Source organism: Oncorhynchus keta, chromosome 21, assembly GCF_023373465.1.
Source record: "Oncorhynchus keta strain PuntledgeMale-10-30-2019 chromosome 21, Oket_V2, whole genome shotgun sequence".
Classification (NCBI taxonomy): domain Eukaryota; kingdom Metazoa; phylum Chordata; class Actinopteri; order Salmoniformes; family Salmonidae; genus Oncorhynchus; species Oncorhynchus keta.
Genome location: NC_068441.1, coordinates 51768048 through 51787813, shown reverse-complemented (window position 1 = coordinate 51787813; position 19766 = coordinate 51768048). Strand labels below are relative to the sequence as shown.

At 46.5% G+C, this 19766-nt stretch overlaps 1 protein-coding gene across 2 annotated transcripts in view; it reads left to right on the top strand.

Moving 5' to 3' along the window:
* The window catches only part of LOC118400637 (metabotropic glutamate receptor 7), a 512169-nt gene that overhangs the window by 153940 nt on the left and 338463 nt on the right, over positions 1-19766 (top strand). For both annotated transcript variants that reach the window (XM_052474151.1, XM_052474153.1), the window contains exon 2: positions 14066-14282. In XM_052474151.1, the coding sequence (XP_052330111.1) occupies positions 14066-14282 (217 nt within the window). The remainder of the gene's footprint in view (positions 1-14065; positions 14283-19766) is intronic.

Sequence of the window (19766 nt, the reverse complement as noted above, 5' to 3'; positions counted from 1 at the left end):
ACATAATGGATAACCAATAGGCCTCATTCACTCAGGACACATAATGGATAAACAATAGGACTCATTCAATCAGGACACATAATGGATAAACAATAGGACTCATTCAATCAGGACACATAATGGATAAACAATAGGACTCATTCACTCAGGACACATAATGGATAAACAATAGGCCTCATTCAATCAGAACACATAATGGATAAACAATAGGACTCATTCACTCAGGACACATAATGGCAAGAGAATACCAGTTGCTTGATTTTGTTATTATAGCAGTCTAATTAGATACATAAGTAGCATTGCTATTATTATTTTACACTTGTGTACGTACCGTCCTCTAGTGAAACCTGCCTTGATGTTACAATACATGAAATGGTAAAGGCCAGAAACCGAATACGTTTTCATTAGCTACGCAGTTATGGTGCACTGTGTCTCTTCATTATGTTTAGTCCATTTAAATGAATAATGAAGAAAGGGAGAGGAGAAAGAAGAGAAAGGAAGAGAGGAAAGAGGAAGGGCTGGAGAGATGATCAGAACATCAATGTGCTGGTAAAGGATTTGTCTGGTCTGGACCTCTTCTGATCTAACACCAACAAGACCACATCTCTGTGATAATTACTCAAATCCATATGCAAATTAGAGAGAAAGGAAAGAAATAACAGGTAGAATTGTTTGATTTTATTTAACTAGGCAGGTTAGATGAGAACAAATTCTTATTTATAATGACGGCCTACCCCTGCCTAACCCTGCCTAACCTTGCCTACTCCTGCCTAACCCTGCCTAACCCTGCCTAACCCTGCCTACCCCGGACAATTGTGCGCCGCCCTATGGGACTCCCAATCACGTCCGGTTCTGATACAGCCTGGAATTGAACAAGGATCTGTAAAGACACCTCTAGCGCTGAGATGCAGTGCCTTAGACAGATGCGCCACTCGGGAGCCCCGAATTGACGATCAGAACAACAGTGTTGGTGTAGGGTACGGTGAATTGATAATCATATTATTCCGAGTGGCAAAACCATTGAATTGGAGCCGACCATATTTCCACTGATTCAGAGTCAATTGTAAAAGGCACGACACATAAATAGATTATCATGCGTCATGTGTTTCTGTGTGCTTCTGTGCGCTACTGTGTGCTTCTGTGTGCTACTGTGTGCTTCTGTGCGCTACTGTGTGCTTCTGTGTACTACTGTGTGCTTCTGTGCGCTACTGTGTGCTTCTGTGCGCTACTGTGTGCTTCTGTGTACTACTGTGTGCTTCTGTGTTCTTCTGTGTGCTACTGTGTGCTTCTGTGTGCTACTGTGTGCTTCTGTGTGCTACTGTGTGCTTCTGTGTTCTTCTGTGTGCTACTGTGTGCTTCTGTGTGCTTCTGTGTGCTACTGTGTGCTACTGTGTGCTACTGTGTGCTTCTGTGTGCTTCTGTGTATTGCCTGGGAAGGTTGGGAAAAAGAGAAAAAAACACATTTCTATTGAAATCTTTGTTTTTGGACAAGTGCTTTCCTTTTGCTGTTTCCATCCACTTCCCACATCAAGGTAAAATAGCCAGTCACCTGAGCTGCGAACCAGGTGGAAAAAGTCCCGGCTGGGCCACGGTGTGTTTTTTCTTGCCCACAGACCTGTCCGATGGACAGACGGGGCCTCAGGACACAGACATTAGGTGGCAGATGTCCTTTTCTCTCTCCGGGCCGCTCGGCTCTTCTCTCTCTGTCACTGTGATGGACAAGATAATGGATTGTGATAATGAGAATCATTCCAGAGGCTGGCCAAGAATGTTCATCACATCCCCTCCTGTCACCCTCACAGACACATAAATACAGGATACAGACCCCGAGAACAGGCCGTAGGGGCCAAGGTTCTAATAGTGGACCTGATATAATTTTACTAGCTTTGTGTTCCTGTGTGTGCGTGTGTGTGTGTTTGTGTGTGTTTGTGTAAAAGGTAATTGAAAGAAAGAGAAAGAAAGAGAGAGAGTGAACAAGAAAGCAATCAACTTCAAGACCTCATAAACAGAGGGGGGGTTGGAAGGTTGTTGATTCCTGTGGAAGTGACAGAGAGACAGACAGAGGACAGGTAAACAAGAAACAAGGAGGAGATACAGAGAAATTGAGAAAGAGAGAGATTGACAGAAAAAAGGAGAGAACAGAAGGAATGAGAAAGAAAACTATAATGGAGAATGGTGCAGAGGGGGGACAGGGTTGAAAGGGGTTGTTGATTCCTGTGTAGGTGAAGGATTCACCCCAGGAATAGCAGCTAATCCTACTATGTGTAGGCAGCAGCACCTCCCTCTCTCCCTACATGGTAGGAGGGCAGCAGCACCTTCCTCTCTCCCTGCATGGTAGGAGGGCAGCAGCACCTCCCTCTCTCCCTGCATGGTAGGAGGGCAGCAGCACCTCTCTCTCTCCCTGCAGGCTAGGAGGGCAGAAGCACCTCTCTCTCTCCTTGCAGGCTAGGAGGGCAGCAGCACCTCTCTCTCTCCCTGCAGGCTAGGAGGGCAGCATCACCTCTCTCTCTCCTTGCAAGCTAGGAGGGCAGCATCAACTCTCTCTCCCTGCAAGCTAGGAGGGCAGCATCAACTCTCTCTCACCACCTCTCTCTCCCTGCAAGCTAGGAGGGCCGCATCACCTCTCTCTCCCGGCAGGCTAGGAGGGCAGTAGCACCTCTCTCTCCCGGCAGGCTAGGAGGGCAGTAGCACCTCTCTCTCCCTGCAGGCTAGGAGGTCAGCATCAACTCTCTCTCACTGCAGGCTAGGAGGGCAATATCACCTCTCTCTCCCTGCAGGCTAGGAGGTCAGCATCAACTCTCTCTCACTGCAGGCTAGGAGGGCAATATCACCTCTCTCTCCCTGCAGGCTAGGAGGGCAGTAGCACCTCTCTCTCCCTGCAGGCTAGGAGGGTAGCATCACATCCCTCTCTCCCTGCAGGCTAGGAGGGCAGTAGCACCTCTCTCTCCCTGCAGGCTAGGAGGGCAGTAGCACCTCTCTCTCCCTGCAGGCTAGGAGGGCAGCAGCACCTCTCTCTCCCTGCAGGCTAGGAGGGCAGTAGCACCTCCCTCTCCCTGCAGGCTAGGAGGGCAGCAGCACCTCCCTCTCTCCCTGCAGGCTAGGAGGGCAGCAGCACCTCCCTCTCTCCCTGCAGGCTAGGAGGGTAGCAGCACCTCCCTCTCTCCCTGCAGGCTAGGAGGGCAGCAGCACCTCCCTCTCTCCCTGCAGGCTAGGAGGGCAGCATCACCTCTCTCTCCCTGCAGGCTAGGAGGGCAGCAGCACCTCCCTCTCTCCCTGCAGGCTAGGAGGGCAGCAGCACCTCCCTCTCTCCCTGCAGGCTAGGAGGAGGTGTACAGAATATAATGTCACTCCAGCCAGCCACCTACTTCTAAATAAATCGGGGGGAGAAAACATCCATGAAATGAACTAATGAATAGAGCAAGGTTTTTTTTCCTTGAACAGAAATACAGTATGTGCCTTAATTATACCTATCATTTTTCAGTGGTCGGGTGATGTGGTTAGGAAAACTCCTTCCCCATCACTTTTGATGGAGTAGCTTTGGTTTATAAATCATGTTTTCTTGACGTGACTCAAGGGTGTTACGTCTTGTTTCATGGACAGCTGGTGTGTAACTGAATTCATAGTTGAAAGACTTGATAGTCCTCTCATACCCAATCATGCCTCTACAATGAATATATAGATGAAGTTTTTGGCTTCATTTCTCAACCATAGCCTCTATTGTTCCAGCACCTGAACAGCTATTGAGAGGCCACCAATTGGTGCCAGTGATTGTCAAGGTCTACAATTTGTATTTCCTTTGACAATGTCCCATTACATTTTCTATAGCACCTTGTACATTAGGGCTGTGTGGAAGGACATTGGATTGGCTGTGAGCAGTTCTTCATGTAGTTGTATCCTGCTGTCATATTACATTGGACTGAATCGCTTAATGTTTAATTCATATTCTTCAATCGTTTTATGTCTATAACCTTGCACCCTTAGATCTCTCACCCATAGACACGAATACTTGTTGTACTATAATATTATCTCTCCCATAGACACGAATACTTGTTGTATTTTAATATTATCTCTCCCATAGACACGAATACTTGTTGTACTTTAATATTATCTCTCCCATAGACACGAATACTTGTTGTACTATAATATTATCTCACCCATAGACACGAATACTTGTTGTACTATAATATTATCTCTCCCATAGACACGAATACTTGTTGTACTATAATATTATCTCTCCCATAGACACGAATACTTGTTGTACTATAATATTATCTCTCCCATAGACACGAATACTTGTTGTACTATAATATTATCTCTCCCATAGACACGAATACTTGTTGTATTTTAATATTATCTCTCCCATAGACACGAATACTTGTTGTACTTTAATATCATATCTCCAGTGTTGTACTATAATACTCAGCTGTCATACTTCATCAGCTCTCCCATAGACACGAATACTTGTTGTATTTTAAGTATATCTCTCCCATAGACACGAATACTTGTTGTAATAGAAAATCACTCCCATAGACACGAATACTTGTTGTACTATAATATTATCTCTCCCATAATCACGAATACTTGTTGTACTATAATATTATCCCACCCATAGACACGAATACTTGTTGTACTATAATATTATCTCTCCCATAGACACAAATACTTGTTGTACTATAATATTATCTCACCCATAGACACGAATACTTGTTGTATTTTAATATTATCTCTCCCATAGACACGAATACTTGTTGTACTTTAATATTATCTCCAGTGGTGAACAAAGTACTCAGCTGTCATACTTGAGTGTAAGTATACCTACCGTAATAGAAAATCACTCAAGTAAAAGTGAAAGTCACACAGTAAAATACTCAAATCACATCAAACGTTACTTGCCACGTGCGCCGAATACAACAAGTGTAGACTTTACCGTGAAATGGTTACTTACAAGCCCTTAACCAACAGTGCAGTTCAAGAAGAAGAAACGATTTACCAAGTAGGCTAAAATAAAGTATGAATAAAAAGTAACTCAATAAGAGAAACAATAATGAGGCTATATACAGGGTGTTACGGTACAGAGTCAATGTGGAGGCTATATACAGGGGGTTCCGGTACAGAGTCAGTGTGGAGGCTATATACAGGGGGCACCAGTACTGAGTCAGTGTGGAGGCTATATACAGGGTATTACTGTACAGAGTCAATGTGGAGGCTATATACAGGGGGCACCAGTACAGAGTCAGTGTGGAGGCTATATACAGGGGTTCCGGTACAGAGTCAATGTGGAGGCTATATACAGGGGGCACCAGTACTGAGTCAGTGTGGAGGCTATATACAGGGTGTTATGGTACCGAGTCAGTGTGGAGGCTATATACAGGGTATTATGGTACTGAGTCAGTGTGGAGGCTATATACAGGGGGCACCAGTACCGTGTCAGTGTGGAGGCTATATACAGGGTATTACGGTACCGAGTCAATGTGGAGGCTGTATACAGGGTGTTACGGTACCGAGTCAATGTGGAGACTATATACAGGGGGCACTGGTACCGAGTCAGTGTGGAGGCTATATACAGGGGGCACCGGTACTGAGTCAGTGTGGAGGCTAAATACAGGGGGCACCGGTACCGAGTCAGTGTGGAGGCTATATACAGGGGGCACCGGTACCGAGTCAGTGCACAGGGGTACAGGCTAGTTGAGGTAATCTGTACATGTAGGTAGGGGCGAAGTGACTAGGCATAGGTAACAAACAAACAGCGAATAGCAGCAATGTACGGGGGGGCAATGTAAATTGTCCAGTGGCGATTTATATAAATTGTTCAGAAATCCAACGGCTTGGGAGTAGAAGCTGTTGAGGAGCCTTTTGGTCCTAGACTTGGCATTCCAGCACCGCTTGCCGTGCGGTAGCCGAGAAAAAGGTCTATAACTTGGGCGACAGGAGTCTCTGACAATTTTATTGGCTTTCCTCTGACACTGCCTGTTATATAGGTCCTGGATGGCAGGAAGCTTGGCCCCAGTGATGTACTGGGCCATTCGCACTACCCTCTGTAGACCCTTACGGTCAGATGCCCAGCAGTTTCCATACCATCCTCCCTATAGGCCGTCTTATCGTTGTCAGTGATCAGGCCAACCATTGTTGTGTCGTCAGCAAACTTGATGATGTTGTTGGAGGCGTGTTTGGCCACGCAGTCGTGGGTGAACAGGGAATATAGGAGGGAACTAAGTACACACCCCTGTGGGGCCCCTGTGTTAAGGATCAGCGTGGCAAACTTGTTGTTGCCTACTCTGACCACCTGGGGGCAGCCCGTCAGGAAGTCCAGGATTCAGTTGCAGAGGGAGATGTTTAGTCCCAGAGTCCTTAGCTTGGTGATGAACTTCGTCGCACTATGACGTTTAAACGCTGATTTGTAGTCAATGAACAACATTCTCACATAGGTGTTCCTTTGGGCCAAGTGAGAAAGGGCAGTGTGGAGTGTGATTGAGATTGCATCATCTGTGGACCTGTTGGGGCGGTATACGAATTGGAGTGGGTCTAGGGTGTCCGGGAGGATGCTGTTGATGTGAGCCAAGACCAGCCTTTCAAAGCACTTCATGGCTACCGATGTGTGTGCCACGGGGCGGTAATAATTTAGGCTGGTTACTTTCACTGTCTTGGGCACAGGGACTGATCTGCTTGAAACATGTAGGTATTACAGACTCAGTCAGTGAAGACACTTGGCATTTGGTCCGTGCATACTTTGAGTACACATCCTGGTAATCCATCTGGCGCAGAGGCTTTGTGAATGTTGACCTGTTTTAAGGTTTTGTTGTCATCGGCTACCGAGAGCGTTATCACACTGTCATCCAGAACAGCTGGCGCTCTCGTGCATGCTTCAGTGTTGCTTGTCTTGAAGAGAGCAGTAAAGGCATTTAGCTCAATTGATAGGTTTGCGTCACTGGGTAGCTCGCGTCTGGATTTCCCTTAGTAGTCCGTAAAAGTTTTCGAGCCCTGCCACACCCGACGAGCATCAGAGCCGGTGTAGTAGGATTCAGTCTTAATCCTGTATTGACACTTTGCTTGTTTGATGTTTCGTCTGAGGGCATAAGGGGATTTCTTATAAGCGTCCTGATTAGTCTCCCGCTCCCTGAAAGCGGCAGCTCTAGCCTTTAGCTCGATGCGGATGTTGCCTGTAATCCATGACTTCTGGTTGGGGTATGTACGTACAGTCACTGTGGGGACAACGTCATCGATGCACTTATTGATGAAGCCGATGACGACTGAGGTGGTGTATTCCTCAAAGCCAACATATTCCAGTCTGTGCTAGCAAAACAGCCCTGTAGTGTAGCAGGACTGACTTACTACTTGAGTAAAAGTCTAAAAGTATTTGGTTTTAAATATACTTAATTATCAAAAGTAAAATAATAAACAATTTCAATAGCCAGGGGCACACTCCAACACTCAGACATAATGAAAACAAAGCATTAGTGAGTCCACCAGATCAGACGCAGTAGGGATGAACAGGGATGTTCTCTGTTTAGTGAGTCCTCCAGATCAGACGCAGTAGGGATGAACAGGGATGTTCTCTGTTTAGTGAGTCCTCCAGATCAGACGCAGTAGGGATGAACAGGGATGTTCTCTGTTTAGTGAGTCCACCAGATCAGAGGCAGTAGGGATGAACAGGGATGTTCTCTGTTTAGTGAGTCCACCAGATCAGAGGCAGTAGGGAAGAACAGGGATGTTCTCTGTTTAGTGAGTCCTCCAGATCAGACGCAGTAGGGATGAACAGGGATGTTCTCTGTTTAGTGAGTCCACCAGATCAGAGGCAGTAGGGATGAACAGGGATGTTCTCTGTTTAGTGAGTCCTCCAGATCAGAGGCAGTAGGGATGAACAGGGATGTTCTCTGTTTAGTGAGTCCTCCAGATCAGACGCAGTAGGGATGAACAGGGATGTTCTCTGTTTAGTGAGTCCTCCAGATCAGACGCAGTAGGGATGAACAGGGATGTTCTCTGTTTAGTGAGTCCTCCAGATCAGACGCAGTAGGGATGAACAGGGATGTTCTCTGTTTAGTGAGTCCTCCAGATCAGACGCAGTAGGGATGAACAGGGATGTTCTCTGTTTAGTGAGTCCTCCAGATCAGACGCAGGAGGGATGAACAGGGATGTTCTCTGTTTAGTGAGTCCTCCAGATCAGACGCAGTAGGGATGAACAGGGATGTTCTCTGTTTAGTGAGTCCTCCAGATCAAGTAGTGATGAACAGGGATGTGCCTGTTTTTCCTCCAGATCAACGTAGGGATGAACAGGGATGTTCTTGGTGTGAGGGAATCATTTTTCCCAATGTATGGAGTAAAAAGTACATTTATTTTCTTTTGGAATGTAGTGAAATAAAAGTTAAATTTGTCTTTTAAAGTAACTTACGTGGCTGTAAGTAAGAGATGTTAAAAGTTAAAACAAGTAGAAGTCTATTGGTGAGATAATCGGATGTGTAAAGTAGTTAAGTCCTCTTCTCCACTCCTTTACCAATGTACAGTGTTTACAGATTAATGCTTCTTCTCTCCGGCCATTAAATCAAGAGAGATCAAAGGGCTAATTGAAAACACATCATCTTGTTGAGATTTACAGCTAAAGGAGCTCTTTCTTAAATAGTTTTTGTTCACGATAAAGCCAAGAGACCAGACTGGAATGGACAAATGGTGAAATAATCTCAAACCTTCCTTAGAATACATTTAATTGGGGCGTTGAACTTGATGTCAAACTAATTTAGAAGTTTATTTACATCTTCCCATACTGATAACTCTGAACTTCATAAACTGAAATGACCAGATGTGTAAAAACTGTTTGAAATATACAAATATTATTTGTCTTTGTGACGGAAGTAGACGTTTGTTCTGATGACCTGTAATATGAATATTGATTTGATTTGTTTCTGGTATCAAAATAAATCAATATACAGCATTTTTTTTTTACGTGATTTAAGTACAATATCATTGGATGTTAAATGTTGAAAGTACAATATCATTGGATGTTAAATGTTGAAAATACAATATCATTAGATGTTAAATGTTGAAAGTACAATATCATTGGATGTTAAATGTTGAAAGTACAATATCATTGGATGTTAAATGTTGAAAGTACAATATCATTGGATGTTAAATGTTGAAAGTACAATATCATTGATGATGTTAAATGTTGAAAGTACAATTGATGTTAAATTGTACAATATCATTGTTAAATGTTGAAATACATCATGTTTTTTACAATATCATTGGATGTTAAATGTTGAAAGTACAATATCATTGGATGTTAAATGTTGAAAGTACAATATCATTGGATGTTAAATGTTGAAAGTACAATATCATTGGATGTTAAATGTTGAAAATACAATATCATTAGATGTTAAATGTTGAAAGTACAATATCATTGGATGTTAAATGTTGAAAGTACAATATCATTGGATGTTAAATGTTGAAAGTACAATATCATTGGATGTTAAATGTTGAAAGTACAATATCATTGGATGTTAAATGTTGAAAGTACAATATCATTGGATGTTAAATGTTGAAAGTACAATATCATTGGATGTTAAATGTTAAATTCAATTTACAGTACCTTCAGAAAGTATTCATACCCCTTGACTTATTACACATTTTGTTGTGTTACAGCCTGAATTCAAAATGGATTAAATCAATGTTTTTTCTCACACATGTACACACAAAAACATCTAATTTACATAAGTATTCAAACCCCTGAGTCAATACATGTTGGAATCACCTTTGGCAGTGATTACAGCTGTGAGTCTTTCTGGGTAAATCTCTAAGAGCTATGCACATCAGGATTGTACAATATTTATGCATTATTCTTTTAAAAAATGCTTCAAGCTTTGTCAAGTTGTTTGTTGATCATTTCTAGAGAGACATTTTCTTGCCATAGATTTTCAAGAGAATTGAAGTCAAAACTGTATCTTGGCCACTCAGGAACATTCAATGTTGCATTGGTAAGCTACAGTGTATATTTGGATTGATGTTTTAGGTTATTGTCCTGCTGTAAGATGAATTTGTCTGCTCTAGGATCTTGCATGTGCTTAGCTCAATTCCATTCCATGCAACTTATTACAGTATGTCACTTGTTCAGCATATTTATACTTCTGAACTTACAGTATTTAGGCCATAACAAACAGTCTTGTTCAGCATATTTATACTTCTGAACTTACAGTATTTAGGCCATAACAAACGGGTTGAATACTTATTGACTCAAGACATTCCAGCTTTTCATTTTTAATTCATTTGTATATATTTTTTACAGAAATATAATTCCACTGCGACAATTTGACAGTGTATTGTGTATAGGCCAGTGATACGACAACACGTGGAAAATGCCATGCAGTGTGAAAACTTTCTGAATGAAACGTCGTTCTTCGGTTGTAGAAAGAGAGTCGGACCAAAATGCAGCGTGGTGGTTACTCATGACTTTAATGAAAAAAGTGACACATGAAATAACTATACAAATACAAAAACAACAAACGGAACGTGACACCTAATTACAGCCTATCTGGTGAAACTACACAGAGACAGGAACAATCACCCACGAAATACACAGTGAAACCCAGGCTACCTAAATACGGTTCCCAATCAGAGACAACGAGAATCACCTGACTCTGATTGAGAACCGCCTCAGGCAGCCAAGCCTATACAACACCCCTACTCAGCCGCAATCCCAATGCCTACAAAAAACCCAATTCGACAATACAATAAACCCATGTCACACCCTGGCCTGAACAAATAATTAAAGAAAACACAAAATACTAAGACCAAGGCGTGACACTGAAGGCGCTGTACATTCTTAAAAATTAAGTTGAAAATGATGCTGTCGCTGATTCCTCTTCACAAGACATGTGGATAAATAATAAATAAATATAATATATAATATAAAATAATAAATAATGTCAACACACAGTTCCAAAGTGTTCAAAATAATAAAATAATAATTCAATAAAAAAACACAGAAACATTTTGTGATATATTGAAAAGATAGTACATTTTATCTTTATCTACACCTATTTGTGCAACAATAGTGATCATATTACTTGTAGGTTATTTTTTAAATTTAAACAAGAACCTTTTAAACTGCTGCACATAAAACCATGTTGCTTTGACAAGTGTCAATAAATCCCTCAGTGTAATGTGGTAACACTGTTCGCATCATGTAAAGTTGTGTATACAGAAAGTATTCCAGACACCTTGAATTTTTCCACATTTTGTTATGTTACTGTAACGGTCGTCGTCGGTGGAAGAAGGTGAGGACCAAGGTGCAGCGTGGTATGTTTCCATATTTATTAAATCAACACGGACATAACAAAATAACACAGAGAAACGACCCGAAAACAGTTCTGGCCTGGTGCAGACACACAACACACAACAGAAAACACAAAACAATCACCCACCAAACACAATAGAAAACAGGCTACCTAAATATGGTTCTCAATCAGGGACAACGATTGACAGCTGCCTCTGATTGAGAACCATATCAGGCCAAACACAGAAATAGCAAATCATAGAAAAACTAACATAGACAACCCACCCAACTCACGCCCTGACCATACTAAAACAAAGACATAACGAAAGAACTAAGGTCAGAACGAGACAGTTACAGCCTTATTATAAAATGTACTAAATTAAATGTTTTCCTCTTAAATCTACACACAATACGCCATAGTGTATAAATGTATTAAAAAAACAGTAATACCTTGTTTACAAAAGTATTCAGACCATTGGCTATGAGACTCGAAATTTAGCTCAGGTGCATCCTGTTTCAGTTGATCATCCTTGAGATGTTTCTACAACTTGATTGGAGTCCACCTGTGGTAAATTCAGTTTATTGGATATGATTTGGAAAGGCACACACCTGTCTATATTAGGTCCCACTGTTGACAGTGCATGTCAGTGGAAAAACCAAGCCATGATGTTGAAGGAATTGAACATAGATCTCCGAGACAGGATTGTGTCAAGGCACAGATCTGGGGACGGATACCTAAACAGTGGCCTCCATCATTCTTAAATGGAAGAAGTTTGGAACCACCAAGACTCTTCCTGGCCGACTGGCCAAACTGAGCAATCCGGGGAGAAGAGCCTTGGTCAGAGAGAATCTGTCTGGTGTGTTTACGGACATATTCAATCAATCCCTATCCCAGTCTGCTGTTTCCACATGCTTCAAGAGTGCCACCATTGTTCCTGTTCCCAAGAAAGCTAAGGTAACTGAGCTAAACGACTATTGCCCCGTAGCACTCACTTCCGTTATCATGAAGTGCTTTGAGAGACTAGTCAAGCATCATATTACCTCCACCCTACCTGACACCCTAGACCCACTCCAATTTGCTTACCACCCCAATAGGTCCACAGACAACACAATCACACTGCACACTGCCCTAACCCATCTGGACAAGAGGAATACCTATGTAAGAATGCTGTTCATCGAAGACAGCTCAGCATTTAACATCATAGTACCCTCCAAACTCATCATTAAGTTCGAGATCCTGGGTCTCGACCACGCCCTGTGCAACCGTGTCCTGGACTTTCTGACCGGCCACCCCAGGTGGTGGGGGTAGGAAACAACATCTCCACCCTGCTGATTACATTTACATTTAAGTCATTTAGCAGACGCTCTTATCCAGAGCGACTTACAAATTGGTGCATTCACCCCAGTGATTCTCAACACTGGGGCCCCACAAGGGTGTGTTCTCAGCCCTCTCCTGTACTCCCTGTACTCCCTGTTCACCCACGACTGCGTGGCCATGCACGTCTGCAACTCAATCATCAAGTTTGCAGACGACACTACAGCTTGATTACCAACAACAACGAGATGGCCTACAGGGAGGAGGTGAGGGCCCTCGGAATGTGGTGTCAGGAAAATAACCTCTCACTCAACGTCAACAAAACAGAAGAGGGAGCATACCCCTATCCACATCGATGGGACAGAAGTGAAGGTGGAAAGTTTTAAGTTCCTCGGTACACATCACAGACAAACTGAAATGGTCCACCCACACAGACAGCGTTGTGAAGATGGCGCAACCTAAGGAGGCTGAAGAAATGTAGCTTGTCACGAAAAACACTCACAAACCTTTACAGATGCACAATCGACAGCATCCTGTTGCGCTGTATCAGCGCCTGGTACGGCAACTGCTCCGTCCACAACCGTAAGGCTCTCCAGAGGGTAGTGAGGTCTGCACAACGCATCACTGTGTGCAAACCACCTGCTGAATGTTTGATGTTCCCTACTTCTAGACTAGATCATCCATAGCGTCTATAGGCTGAATGTTTGATGTTCCCTACTTCTAGACTAGTTCATCCATAGCGTCTATAGGCTGAATGATTGATGTCCCCTACTTCTAGACTAGACCATCCATAGCGTCAATAGGCTGAATGTTTGATGTCCCTACTTCTAGACTAGACCATCCATAGCATCTGTAGGCTGAATGTTTGATGTCCCCTACTTCTAGACTAGATCATCCATAGCGTCTATAGGCTGAATGTTTGATGTTCCCTACTTCTAGACTGGATCATCCATTAGCGTCTATAGGCTGAATGTTTGATGTCCCCTACTTCTAGACTAGATCATCCATAGCCTCTATAGGCTGAATGTTTGATGTTCCCTACTTCTAGACTAGATCATCCATAGCGTCTATAGGCTGAATGTTTGATGTTCCCAAGTTTGAACAAGTTTTGCTGAAGTCAAGGAGATTTTAGAAAATGGAACATTCACTGTCTCTGTTATTAAGCATGGTTCGATATCTCTGTCAGAATTTCCTGGCATTATTGTCTATACAATAAGGCAATGTCACGTATGTAAGGATGTACCCACGCTTGTTAGCCATGTATGCAGATCTGAGGACTCACTCATGTATGGAAATGCAGAGAACTATGCAGGCCATCATTAAATGGGATTTGACTATTCATCTGATGATTGACAGTACAGTTATTGTGCTCCTAGAGTTCATAATATAAAAGACGGATAGCATACTGAGACTAATCGTATAATCTACTTACTGTATTCTCCTGTTCTCCATCTTAACTCATCCCTTCTTTCTCCTCTCTCTCTCCTCAGATTCCTCAGATCAGCTATGCCTCCACGGCCCCGGAGCTGAGCGACGACCGGCGATACGACTTCTTCTCCCGTGTGGTGCCTCCGGACTCGTTCCAGGCCCAAGCCATGGTGGACATAGTCAAGGCCATGGGCTGGAACTACGTATCTACCATCGCGTCAGAAGGATCCTATGGAGAGAAGGGAGTGGATGCCTTCCAACAGCTGTCCAGAGAAGCAGGTGAGTCCCAAAGTAACCTCTCTGGTGAATCTGGCCTTAATGGCCATATACTCTTAAATATCCAGCCGGTACAGCCAGAAGAGGACTGGCCACCACTCTGAGCCTGGTTACTCTCTACCCGGTACAGCCAGAAGAGGACTGGCCACCACTCTGAGCCTGGTTACTCTCTACCCGGTACAGACAGTAGGTGACTGGCGAACCCTCTGAGCCTGGTTAGTCTCTACCCAGTACAGCCAGAAGAGGACTGGCCACCACTCTGAGCCTGGTTACTCTCTACCCAGTACAGACAGTAGGTGACTGGCGAACCCTCTGAGCCTGGTTAGTCTCTACCCAGTACAGCCAGAAGAGAACTGGCCACCACTCTGAGCCTGGTTAACCCAGTACAGCCAGAAGAGAACTGGCCACCACTCTGAGCCTGGTTAGTCTCAACCCAGTACAGACAGTAGGTGACTGGCGAACCCTCTGAGCCTGGTTAGTCTCTACCCAGTACAGCCAGAAGAGAACTGGCCACCCCTCTGAGCCTGGTTACTCTCAACCCAGTACAGCCAGAAGAGAACTGGCCACCACTCTGAGCCTGGTTAGTCTCAACCCAGTACAGACAGTAGGTGACTGGCGAACCCTCTGAGCCTGGTTAGTCTCTACCCAGTACAGACAGTAGGTGACTGGCGAACCCTCTGAGCCTGGTTAGTCTCTACCCAGTACAGCCAGAAGAGAACTGGCCACCACTCTGAGCCTGGTTACTCTCTACCCAGTACAGCCAGAAGAGAACTGGCCACCACTCTGAGCCTGGTTACTCTCTACCCAGTATAGCCAGAAGAGAACTGGCGAACCCTCTGAGCCTGGTTACTCTCTACCCAGTACAGCCAGAAGAGAACTGGCCACCACTCTGAGCCTGGTTACTCTCTACCCAGTACAGCCAGAAGAGAACTGGCCACCCCTCTGAGCCTGGTTAGTCTCTACCCAGTACAGCCAGAAGAGAACTGGCGAACCCTCTGAGCCTGGTTAGTCTCTACCCAGTACAGCCAGAAGAGAACTGGCCACCCCTCTGAGCCTGGTTAGTCTCTACCCAGTACAGCCAGAAGAGAACTGGCGAACCCTCTGAGCCTGGTTAGTCTCTACCCAGTACAGACAGTAGGTGACTGGCGAACCCTCTGAGCCTGGTTAGTCTCTACCCAGTACAGCCAGAAGAGAACTGGCCACCACTCTGAGCCTGGTTACTCTCTACCCAGTACAGCCAGAAGAGAACTGGCCACCCCTCTGAGCCTGGTTAGTCTCTACCCAGTACAGCCAGAAGAGAACTGGCCACCCCTCTGAGCCTGGTTACTCTCAACCCAGTACAGCCAGAAGAGAACTGGCCACCCCTCTGAGCCTGGTTACTCTCTACCCAGTACAGCCAGAAGAGAACTGGCCACCACTCTGAGCCTGGTTAGTCTCTACCCAGTACAGCCAGAAGAGAACTGGCCACCACTCTGAGCCTGGTTACTCTCTACCCAGTACAGACAGTAGGTGACTGGCGAACCCTCTGAGCCTGGTTAGTCTCTACCCAGTACAGCCAGAAGAGAACTGGCCACCACTCTGAGCCTGGTTAGTCTCTACCCAGTACAGCCAGAAGAGAACTGGCCACCACTCTGAGCCTGGTTACTCTCTACCCGGTACAGCCAGAAGAGAACTGGCCACCACTCTGAGCCTGGTTAGTCTCTACCCAGTACAGCCAGAAGAGAACTGGCCACCCCTCTGAGCCTGGTTACTCTCTACCCGGTACAGCCAGAAGAGAACTGGCCACCCCTCTGAGCCTGGTTAGTCTCTACCCGGTACAGCCAGAAGAGAACTGGCCACCCCTCTGAGCCTGGTTAGTCTCTACCCGGTACAGCCAGAAGAGAACTGGCCACCACTCTGAGCCTGGTTACTCTCTACCCAGTACAGACAGTAGGTGACTGGCGAACCCTCTGAGCCTGGTTACTCTCTACCCAGTACAGCCAGAAGAGAACTGGCCACCCCTCTGAGCCTGGTTACTCTCTACCCAGTACAGCCAGAAGAGGACTGGCCACCCCTCTGAGCCTGGTTACTCTCAACCCAGTACAGACAGTAGGTGACTGGCGAACCCTCTGAGCCTGGTTACTCTCTACCCAGTACAGCCAGAAGAGAACTGGCCACCCCTCTGAGCCTGGTTACTCTCTACCCGGTACAGCCAGAAGAGAACTGGCCACCCCTCTGAGCCTGGTTAGTCTCTACCCAGTACAGCCAGAAGAGAACTGGCCACCCCTCTGAGCCTGGTTACTCTCTACCCAGTACAGCCAGAAGAGAACTGGCCACCACTCTGAGCCTGGTTAGTCTCTACCCAGTACAGCCAGAAGAGAACTGGCCACCACTCTGAGCCTGGTTACTCTCTACCCAGTACAGCCAGAAGAGAACTGGCCACCACTCTGAGCCTGGTTACTCTCTACCCAGTACAGCCAGAAGAGAACTGGCCACCACTCTGAGCCTGGTTACTCTCTACCCAGTACAGCCAGAAGAGAACTGGCCACCACTCTGAGCCTGGTTACTCTCTACCCAGTACAGCCAGAAGAGAACTGGCCACCACTCTGAGCCTGGTTACTCTCTACCCAGTACAGCCAGAAGAGAACTGGCCACCCCTCTGAGCCTGGTTACTCTCTACCCAGTACAGCCAGAAGAGAACTGGCCACCACTCTGAGCCTGGTTAGTCTCTACCCAGTACAGCCAGAAGAGAACTGGCCACCCCTCTGAGCCTGGTTACTTCTCTACCCAGTACAGCCAGAAGAGAACTGGCCACCACTCTGAGCCTGGTTAGTCTCTACCCAGTACAGCCAGAAGAGAACTGGCCACCACTCTGAGCCTGGTTACTCTCTACCCAGTACAGCCAGAAGAGAACTGGCCACCACTCTGAGCCTGGTTACTCTCTACCCAGTACAGCCAGAAGAGAACTGGCCACCACTCTGAGCCTGGTTACTCTCTACCCAGTACAGCCAGAAGAGAACTGGCCACCCCTCTGAGCCTGGTTACTCTCTACCCAGTACAGCCAGAAGAGAACTGGCCACCCCTCTGAGCCTGGTTAGTCTCTACCCAGTACAGCCAGAAGAGAACTGGCCACCCCTCTGAGCCTGGTTACTCTCTACCCAGTACAGCCAGAAGAGAACTGGCCACCACTCTGAGCCTGGTTAGTCTCTACCCAGTACAGCCAGAAGAGAACTGGCCACCACTCTGAGCCTGGTTACTCTCTACCCAGTACAGCCAGAAGAGAACTGGCCACCACTCTGAGCCTGGTTAGTCTCTACCCAGTACAGCCAGAAGAGAACTGGCCACCACTCTGAGCCTGGTTAGTCTCTACCCAGTACAGCCAGAAGAGAACTGGCCACCACTCTGAGCCTGGTTAGTCTCTACCCAGTACAGCCAGAAGAGAACTGGCCACCACTCTGAGCCTGGTTAGTCTCTACCCGGTACAGCCAGAAGAGAACTGGCCACCACTCTGAGCCTGGTTAGTCTCTACCCGGTACAGCCAGAAGAGAACTGGCCACCACTCTGAGCCTGGTTAGTCTCTACCCAGTACAGCCAGAAGAGAACTGGCCACCCCTCTGAGCCTGGTTAGTCTCTACCCAGTACAGCCAGAAGAGAACTGGCCACCACTCTGAGCCTGGTTAGTCTCTACCCAGTACAGCCAGAAGAGAACTGGCCACCACTCTGAGCCTGGTTAGTCTCTACCCAGTACAGCCAGAAGAGAACTGGCCACCACTCTGAGCCTGGTTAGTCTCTACCCAGTACAGCCAGAAGAGAACTGGCCACCACTCTGAGCCTGGTTACTCTCTACCCAGTACAGCCAGAAGAGAACTGGCCACCACTCTGAGCCTGGTTAGTCTCTACCCAGTACAGCCAGAAGAGAACTGGCCACCACTCTGAGCCTGGTTACTCTCAACCCAGTACAGCCAGAAGAGAACTGGCCACCCCTCTGAGCCTGGTTACTCTCAACCCAGTACAGCCAGAAGAGAACTGGCCACCCCTCTGAGCCTGGTTACTCTCAACCCAGTACAGCCAGAAGAGAACTGGCCACCCCTCTGAGCCTGGTTACTCTCAACCCAGTACAGCCAGAAGAGAACTGGCCACCCCTCTGAGCCTGGTTAGTCTCTACCCGGTACAGCCAGAAGAGAACTGGCCACCACTCTGAGCCTGGTTACTCTCTACCCAGTACAGCCAGAAGAGAACTGGCCACCACTCTGAGCCTGGTTACTCTCTACCCAGTACAGCCAGAAGAGAACTGGCCACCCCTCTGAGCCTGGTTACTCTCTACCCGGTACAGCCAGAAGAGAACTGGCCACCCCTCTGAGCCTGGTTAGTCTCTACCCAGTACAGCCAGAAGAGAACTGGCGACCCCTCTGAGCCTGGTTAGTCTCTACCCAGTACAGACAGAAGAGAACTGGCGAACCCTCTGAGCCTGGTTAGTCTCTACCCAGTACAGCCAGAAGAGAACTGGCCACCCCTCTGAGCCTGGTTAGTCTCTACCCAGTACAGCCAGAAGAGAACTGGCGAACCCTCTGAGCCTGGTTAGTCTCTACCCAGTACAGACAGTAGGTGACTGGCCACCACTCTGAGCCTGGTTACTCTCAACCCAGTACAGACAGTAGGTGACTGGCCACCACTCTGAGCCTGGTTAGTCTCTACCCAGTACAGACAGTAGAGAACTGGCCACCCCTCTGAGCCTGGTTAGTCTCTACCCAGTACAGACAGTAGAGAACTGGCCACCCCTCTGAGCCTGGTTACTCTCAACCCAGTACAGACAGTAGAGAACTGGCCACCACTCTGAGCCTGGTTACTCTCAACCCAGTACAGACAGTAGAGAACTGGCCACCCCTCTGAGCCTGGTTACTCTCAACCCAGTACAGACAGTAGAGAACTGGCCACCCCTCTGAGCCTGGTTAGTCTCTACCCAGTACAGACAGTAGAGAACTGGCCACCCCTCTGAGCCTGGTTAGTCTCTACCCAGTACAGACAGTAGAGAACTGGCCACCCCTCTGAGCCTGGTTAGTCTCTACCCAGTACAGACAGTAGAGAACTGGCCACCACTCTGAGCCTGGTTAGTCTCTACCCAGTACAGCCAGAAGAGAACTGGCCACCACTCTGAGCCTGGTTAGTCTCTACCCAGTACAGACAGAAGAGAACTGGCCACCACTCTGAGCCTGGTTACTCTCTACCCAGTACAGCCAGAAGAGAACTGGCCACCACTCTGAGCCTGGTTAGTCTCTACCCAGTACAGACAGAAGAGAACTGGCCACCACTCTGAGCCTGGTTACTCTCTACCCAGTACAGCCAGAAGAGAACTGGCCACCACTCTGAGCCTGGTTAGTCTCTACCCAGTACAGACAGAAGAGAACTGGCCACCACTCTGAGCCTGGTTACTCTCTACCCAGTACAGACAGAAGAGAACTGGCCACCACTCTGAGCCTGGTTAGTCTCTACCCAGTACAGACAGAAGAG